The sequence below is a fragment of the Nicotiana tabacum genome, chromosome 7 (genome assembly GCF_000715075.1).
Source record: "Nicotiana tabacum cultivar K326 chromosome 7, ASM71507v2, whole genome shotgun sequence".
Classification (NCBI taxonomy): Eukaryota; Viridiplantae; Streptophyta; class Magnoliopsida; order Solanales; family Solanaceae; genus Nicotiana; species Nicotiana tabacum.
In genome coordinates this window covers 101,819,635-101,828,398 of record NC_134086.1, presented here as the reverse complement: position 1 = coordinate 101,828,398, position 8,764 = coordinate 101,819,635, and the positions used below count along the sequence as shown (strand labels likewise).

The window sequence follows — 8,764 nt, the reverse complement described above, 5'->3', positions numbered from 1 at the left end:
ACATGCTTATGAACTATGTCAGAGTCTCCTGAAGTGCTGGAGTAGTAGTAGCAGTAGGTGTATCATTTGCTTGGACTCCGGCTAGAATTGCTTGTGGTACCTCACTGGCAGCTCGTGCAGGTGCTCTGGCTGTACCACGTGCACGTCCTTGGCCTCTACCTCGGCCTCTGATGGCTGCAGTAGGGGGCGCGGGTGCCTGATCATATCGGGTAGCGCGTGTCCTCACCATCTGTGAGAGAATAGAAGACAAAAGTTTAGAATTCTGACATCAAATCTCTCACGACAAGGAAATCAAATGAAGTGGAATTTTCCTAACAGTTACATAGCCTCTCGTAGATAAGTACAGACGTCTCCATACCGATGAGCGAGACTCTAATAAACCGGCTTGTGATTCATGACTCTTATGAACCTAGAGCTCTTATACCAACTTGTCACGACCCCAGTTCACCCTCCGTGAACTACCGTGATGGCACCTAGTCTCTACGACTAGGTAAGCCTAACAAATGCGGAAAAATAACAAAACTTGCGGAAGAAATAATTCAATGCCAAAATAATTGAATGAAACAGTATTTAAAATGTCGCTCGGCATGTACAATACAACTTCTCGAAAACTAATAACATTTCCCAAAACCCGGAATCTCGTGAAACCATAAGCCTTGGAATGTCTACCAGTGTCTAATTCCAGAATATCTAACAAGGAAAGGAAAAAAATATAGAAGGGCTAATACAATAGGGAGAGTAGAAAGGGACTCATCGGTCTGTGGACGTAGCAGATATACCTCGAAGTCTCTGGAACAGTCGCCTCACCTCAAGGGTGATAGTACTGAGTCAAAGCACCTGGATCTGCACAAGAAAAACATGCGTAGAAAGGGCATGAGTACACCACAGCGGTACTCAGTAAGTGGCAAGCCTAACCTCGGTGGGTAGTGACGAGGAAGGTCAGGGCCCTACTGAGGTTAAATAAAATATAAAGTTCGACAGTGTAGAACAGAATAGTATAAACAAGTACAATAGTAAAAGTAACACATGATATAAAGGGCAACAACAACTATTACAGAGGAAAGGTAAACACAGAAAGAAATGCAGCTCAGCACCATAATAACAATCGGGAATCTCCTAGGATACCATCATGTAGTCCCAAATATACATATCCAATGGATCTCCGGGGGATCCCGTCCCGTAGTTCAACTCATAGTGTGCGAGGATCTACCGGAATCCCATTCTGTAGTCCCAAATATAAATATCCAATGGATCTCCCGGGATCCCGTCCCGTAGTCCAACTCATAGTGCGCAAGGATCTACCGGAATCACGTCTTGTAGTCCTAAATATAAATACCTAGTAATGGGGGAATCTATCGGGTGTAGTCTCGTAGTTCCATATAACTGTTTAGGGGGATCTACCGGAATCCCACGTCCGTAGTCCTAAATAAACAGACAAGGGGGATCTACTAGAATCCCACATCCGTAGTCCCAATGGAAATACACAACAGCAACAAGAAAATATTCAGCAAATGTCAATTCCATATTAAGGCAAACAAGTAATTCTAGTCTAGCATGCTGCACAGAATTCATGTAGAGTAGTTTGAGCAAATAAAGCAATTAAATTACTTAAACATTCTTTCCTACGCTAACAACAGGCTTAATGTGCAAGTAATATAAACAGGGAAGGAAACATACTAGTAATTACTTAATGAAAATCGAATTTTCAACAATTAGCACAAGTACGCACTCGTCACCTCACGTACAAGGCATTTCAATTAACAATAATACCAAATCCTAAATAGAAAGTCCCCCACACAAGGTTAGACAAGCCACTTACCTCGAACCGGCTCAAAATTAACTCGAAACTATATTCTTGCCACGAGTACTCGACTCCAAATGACCCATATCTATTCAATTCAATTGCATAATGTAAATAACACTTCAAGTAACTAATTCTACAATTAAATTCTAAGCTAATACGCGAAATTAGGTAAAATGACCAAAATGTCCCTCGGGCCCACGTCTCGAAATTGGGTAAAATGTATATTTTTAGAATCCTTATACTCTCACGAGTTCATGCATACCAAAATTATCCAAATCTAAGGTCAAATTCCCAATCAAAATTCGAATTCTAGGTCTAAGAACTTTCTTCCAACTTTTCCCTAATTTCATCTCCAATCCGAAATTAAATGATGAAACTAACTATAGATTGATGGAATATAACTAGGAAGGGTGAAAGAATTGTTACCCAATGATTTCCTCCCAAAATTGCCCTCTCCCGAGCTCTAATTTGATTTTTCCAAATTTTGAACCAAAACCTCAAAATTTCATATTTCTGCCCAGCGATTACTGCATCTACGGTGAAGGGAGCGCACCTGCGGTCCCGCACCTACGGAAGAATGTATCGCAGGTGCAAAAAGTCACTTAACAGGCTGGGTCCGCATCTGCGGTCGCTTGGCCGCATCTGCGGCACCGCATCTGCGAAAACCTAGCCGCACCTGTGGATCCTGGAGCTTGGGCCAAATCTCGCTCCTGCGGCCATATAGCCACTTCGGCGGCGCCGCACCTGCGGTCCCACACTCGCAGGTGCGGTTATGACAGGTTCAACAATTCCAAATTCTTCCTAAGTCCAATTCCACTTTTATTAAGCACCCGAAACTCACCCGAGGGCCCCGAGACCTCAACCAAATATACCAACCAGTCCTAAAACATCAAACGAACTTATTCCAACCCTCGAATCACATCAAACAACACTAAAACCACAAATCACTCTTCAATCCAAGCCTAAGGATTTCCAAAACTTCCAAATTACACTTTCGATCAAAAAGTCTATCAAACCTCGTCCGAATGACTTGAAATTTTGCGCACACGTCAAATTCAAACCAACAGAGCTACTCCAACTTCCGGAATTCCATTCCGACCCTCAGATCGAAATCTCACTATCGAACCGGAACTTCAAAAATTCGACTTTCGGTATTTCAAGCCTAAATTAGCTACAGACCTCCAAAACATAATCCGATCACGCCCCTAAGCCCGAAATTACCTAACAGAGGTAACGGAACCATCGAAATTCCATTCCGAGGCCGTCTTCACACTGTTGCAACTACGGTCAAATTTCCAACACTTAAGCTCTCATTTATGGACTAAGTGTCCCAAAACTCTCTGAAACTCAAAACCGAACATCCCGGCAAATCAAAATAGCAAAAATAAACACGGAAAAAGCAGTTAATAGGGGATCGGGGCGTTAATTCTTAAGACGACTGGCCAGGTCGTCACATCTAAATTTCAGCCGATGAGAACAGGGGTGGCCCGCCGAATACCAAACTTTACAAGGGGCTTTAATTTTTTGAAATTGTTTTTAATTATTTTTTATTTAAAGTCAATTTATTAAAGCTTTTTTAGATGCAAAGCTGTTAATAATTTTCTTATAATCGATTTCTTCTGATAAGTCTTTCTCAAATGACAATATGGCTAATCTATTGTAGCTCTAATGAGACATTATTGATCATAGGTAAGATTTTATCAATTTTATTTTTTGAAGACTTCTTTCCGATGAAGCAATGGTATGAGTTATTAACATTATTCTACAAGCAATATAGACATTTGAAAAAGAATCAAATCTTCTTATTTGATTGAGTATATCAAACAAACGGTTTTCTTCTAATTGTATTATTTTTCTTAACACTTTTAATTCAGAAAATAAATCTAAACCATCGATATCAGATTAATTATTATGCTTTAAGGGTCAATCAAGATTAAGGCAATATTTTTTCAAATTTCTATCATCTAGTGATCTCGGTTTTTTACCGCTAAATAGAAAACCCAAAATATTTTCACATGCTTCGAATTGTTCAAATCTATTATAAGGTGAAAATATAACATTGTCTAATATGTATAAAAGTAATCAACTCTAAAATACTCTTCGAGAGATTTTGAAATTTCATTTTTAATATTCTCATCAAATTGTTTCTTCCTATATATCACATGTTTCTTACGAAATTCGGGTTCAACATTCATTTCTGTTGGTGAAAATACAATTGTAGTTGAAAAATAAAATAAAAAATAAAATATTTTCAGGCTGAGGCTCGGATATCTCGCCTCTTTAAGGAGATTCAAGCCCACTACAACAAAGTGTTCACTAGTCCAGCAGTAATCCTCTTGACTTGTCTCCCCCAGGATACAACAGCCCGATCACGTCGTATGACTCGAATAAACTCTGGACAAGTTGTTGAGTCCAAAGTTCTACCAAGATGAACACCTTCCTTCAACAAATTAAAAGTAAAAACTCTCTTCTTCTTTTTTCACAACTTTAACCCACTTTATTGAAACACTCTACAATTAATTTTTTCACACCACATTATGGAAGAAAGACTCCTATTTATAGGTGTAGGATTCTTCATTGAATTAAATTGGAAGAAAGTGGGGTAATATTATGAAATCATGGTGAAAATGAGATAATTAGTGTGTAATTAGTGGTAAAACATGAGAGAAGAGTTACAAAAGAGTTATGATTGTTTTCTACTCATGGAGTAGTGGGAGTTATGACATATTTTATTCTAATAATAAAATGCTATTATACTAACAATTTCAAATGCAATTTCCTTGACAGAAATCATAGCAATTGCAAGTTCTTCTTCTCTATATTTGTTAAAGTAAGAAATCAAACATTTTCACTCGACATAACTTTTTTAAAAATTTATATATAACCAATTAGATATAACAAATAATGGGCCCCCACAAATCAAGGGCCTAAAGCAGTTGTTTTACCTGCTTTAGGGAAGGGCCGCCCCTAAATAAGAATTACTATATATGAAACTACCCATATATGTTCTACAATCGCAAAGTTTAAAATAATTTTAAAAATATCTATGACGTTAAAATTCTAAGAGTTTGAATACGAATGGCGGACCATTCATTTATTGTTACTCTATTATTATTATTTCTTAATACAAATCATTGTTATCAATCTTAAAGTGTTTTATTCAAAATATATGAAACTTAATTAGATACATATTTGACCTAGTCGTTATTAATGATAAAAGCCTATATAAAAGAACTACAATGCATGTTATTCATTTATTAGTCCGGTGCATATATAGAGTGTGTGTAAACTTTTTTCCATTACAAAACTAGAGGTTTTAGGCTTTTAGCATATCTTTCTGGAAAATGTACCCAAGTAGTAATAATGTTGCAAAGAGATTTTGAAATCGAATGATGTTAAATAGTTAGTCAAATAATTGGAAAGACCCCAATCTTTAATGGTCATTCATCTTTTCTGGCCAAATTACATTACGAGAAAATTTCTCTAATATGCCACCCGACTCTTAGACCCTATTCAGGCAACTACAACAAAATCTTCTTTAACATTCTGCTGAGAGCTAATTGAGGAAGATATTAAATAATACTGCCACATGGCCTTTTACTTACAAGGTTGGGAATTCAAATTAATCTACTTTTATATTTAAGACTCTAAGGTTGAACTGTGCCTATTTCTTAAGACTTAACTTTTTCTATAAATAGGGGCCTTTATCGCATTCAACTCATCCCAATACAAGCAGAACATTGCAAGAATAATACTACGTAGTTGTCTAATTGAGAAAATTTTGTTTCAATCCTTGATAATGACTCTTATGGCTCTTAACCATTTTACTATTTTCACATATTTTACCCTTTTCTCTCTTCTGACTATTTCTTGCTTTTGCTTCAATCCTAAACGTCTCAACGTATCAAAAGTTAACACAAATTCGGACTGGTCACCTGCTGGAGCTACTTGGTATGGAAACCCTAATGGCGCAGGAAGTGATGGTAAGCTACACACACTAAATTTTCTTGTTAGCCTCTAAATATTGTAGGAAAAAGAAAAGAGAATATTGGTGCATTAAATGGTGCACATAATTATATATATTAATTTTAATAATTTTCTTTGGGTATATTTTGTGTTGTGCAAAGGTGGAGCTTGTGGGTATACTAACGCAGTAGATCAACCACCATTCTCCTCCCTAATAGCTGCTGGCGGCCCTTCCCTTTTCAAATCAGGCAAGGGATGTGGAGCTTGTTTTCAGGTGCGCGACAAATTCAGTACTACTAAGAATTTAAGCTAGCTATATGCGCTCACAATATCAATAAATTTATAGCAAGTTAGTTAAATTACATGCTAATACTTGCTAACAATTACTTACATTTATTCAATTCCCTTTTCTTCACAAATAAAAATAGAAAAAATATCTTATTCACCACGTACACATGCATGTGAAGGCAAAAAGAGAGGGGGTGATTAATAATTTTTGGTTGTGTAAATAAAATAAAAAATGCAGGTAAAGTGCAAGGGAAATGCAGCATGCTCAGGAAAGGCAGTGAGAGTGGTAATAACAGATGAGTGTCCAGCAGGAGCATGTGTAGCAGAATCAGCTCATTTTGATTTGAGTGGCACTGCTTTTGGAGCCATGGCTCTTTCAGGACAAGCTGATCATTTGCGTAATGCTGGAGTTCTGCAGATTCTCTACAAAAGGTGAACTTTTTCATACACACTATCTTTACTTCTAAACCTTCCCATTGTGTATATATATATATATATATATGGACAGAAAAGATAACAGCCAGTTTGAAAATAATTCAAGGACCTTGTTTCTTCGGCCCCAGAAAATCCCTTATAATATACATATATGGAGTAATATAATTTATAAAAAAAAAAACAGCCCCTATTCTATCCTTGATGAGAGATTTTCCGTGAATATGAAGAAGAGTTTGAAGGTGGAAGAAGGATGCACACTCTATTTAATAGAACATTAGTACTCACTTTTCAACTAGTGTTAGGTCGTTATTTGCCATTTTAAAATGCATAAAAGTGGACACTATAAATTAAAAAGCCTTGCGTTGCTCCCCCAATATTCCTAGTAATATACCTTAATCATAGTAAGCAGTATTTTGTACTAGTAATTATTATAGTATACTCAATTCCTATAATTTGTTATCAGAAATAATGAGGAGTTGATCTCGTAATAATTAACGGTACATGCAACAGAGTGGAGTGCAACTATCCCGGAGTATCACTGGCATTTCACATAGACTCAGGTTCAAATCCCAACTATTTTGCAGCTCTAATCGAGTACGAAGATGGAGACGGAGACCTAAATAGAGTTGACCTGAAACAGGCCTTGGATTCAGATACATGGCAGCCCATGCAACAGTCGTGGGGTGCAGTGTGGAAGCTCAATTCTGGCTCCTCCCTAGTGGCACCCTTCTCTCTCAAACTCACCGGAGAATCCGGGCAGACTGTGATGGCCAACGGCGTCATTCCGGCTGGTTGGCAGCCAGGAAAAACTTACCGATCACTTATCAATTTTAAAGTCTAGAGCTTAATGCTAAACAATGTGCTGCTTTATCAGTTACTGCACAAGTCAATATGGTAGACTTTGTGTTATCAAATTATAATTAGGGTGACTAGTAGAATAAACTATAAAGTAGAAAGACACAAGAAAAATGTGGCTGTTGTGTATTTTTAATATTAATACCATGCCCTATTTATGGTTTAGGGAATAGTACGTTCTCAAAGTTCAGACTACCTGTTGGTAAATTGTTACTTTATGGATATTACTGAATATTAAGTATCTCTTTATCCCATCGTTATATAATGCATGTGTTGAACTTATATATGCTTGGAGTAAAAAATATTTAGGAAAAAGATTTGCAATCTTTGGTTACCTTCAAATCTAACAAATGTTTCTCGAAGTGGGGATGATTTTCCATACTTATGAGCAAAATTTATTTTGTTTTAAAAATATTTCAACTCTTGTTCAATCTCAATATTAATCTTTAATATCGAAAAACATCACGGAAACATTAGCTTACACCATATTTTACACCTTCCACCCTTACTATGTGTCACCTACTGTTGTACCCAATCAAATATTTAAAAACAATCGATATCCTTTTAATATTAAGACTCTAATTAAGGTTCGATTCCAAACAACTTTTAAGATAAACATTAATCTTGTGAAAACACATGATTCTTCAATACTATTTTCTCTCAATCTTGTGATTTTCTACATGGTATCTGCTCACACGATCAAACATAGCCATAACAATACCCTCAACCTCTTTGTGTCTATCACCTGCTTCTCTGCACCATCTGATTGCCTCTTGTCCAGTTAAGTTGAAGCCATCAAACTATTTGATCTGTATGACACAAATACTCCAGTTGATTCAGGTAATGAAGGTGACAAACTTGATCAAGGAAGGCAAGCCAGACACAAGCAGTTCATCTACTTTTGATGGTGCTGACAAGACTGTCTACAGAGGTGATGACAACACTGATTGGGAGAAAAAAGATGTAATCCTCAGGAGTTGGATCTCTGCTACAATGACTGAAGAAAGCATGTACCTCATAGTGGGATGTTCAACTGCCAAGGAAATGTGGGAATGTTTGGAAGAAACATACCTGCAGGCAACCAAGGATAAGGAATTTCAGCTTAAGCACAACTACAGAATATCAAGCTAGGAACCAAAAAGCTTGATGAATATTTGAAGGAGTTCAAAGGCATATGTGATGGTCTCAGCCATACACAAGCCTGTTGATGAAGACATCAAAGTAATCAGCTTTGCTAGAGGAGTTGGTCAAAAGTACAAAACCTTTAGGACTGTCATGCTGGGAAAGGCTCCATATCCTACACTGAATTAGTTTGTCACTGCTCTTAGAGGTTTTGACATGAGAGAAGATGAAGAAGAAGTGGCTCAACAAGACTACAATATGGCTTTTACTTCTCAAAAAGGAAGAGGTCGTGGA

General features: G+C 37.1%; 1 protein-coding gene across 1 annotated transcript; it reads left to right on the top strand.

Moving 5' to 3' along the window:
• Nucleotides 1–5,540: 5,540 nt before the first annotated feature.
• On the top strand, nt 5,541–7,540 carry LOC107760651 (putative expansin-B2). Its single transcript, XM_016578737.2, has 4 exons — nt 5,541–5,787; nt 5,932–6,044; nt 6,297–6,490; nt 7,004–7,540. The coding sequence occupies exons 1-4, from the start codon at nt 5,604–5,606 to the stop codon at nt 7,332–7,334; spliced, it is 822 nt and encodes a 273-aa protein (XP_016434223.1). The 5' UTR covers nt 5,541–5,603; the 3' UTR covers nt 7,335–7,540.
• Nucleotides 7,541–8,764: the final 1,224 nt, after the last annotated feature.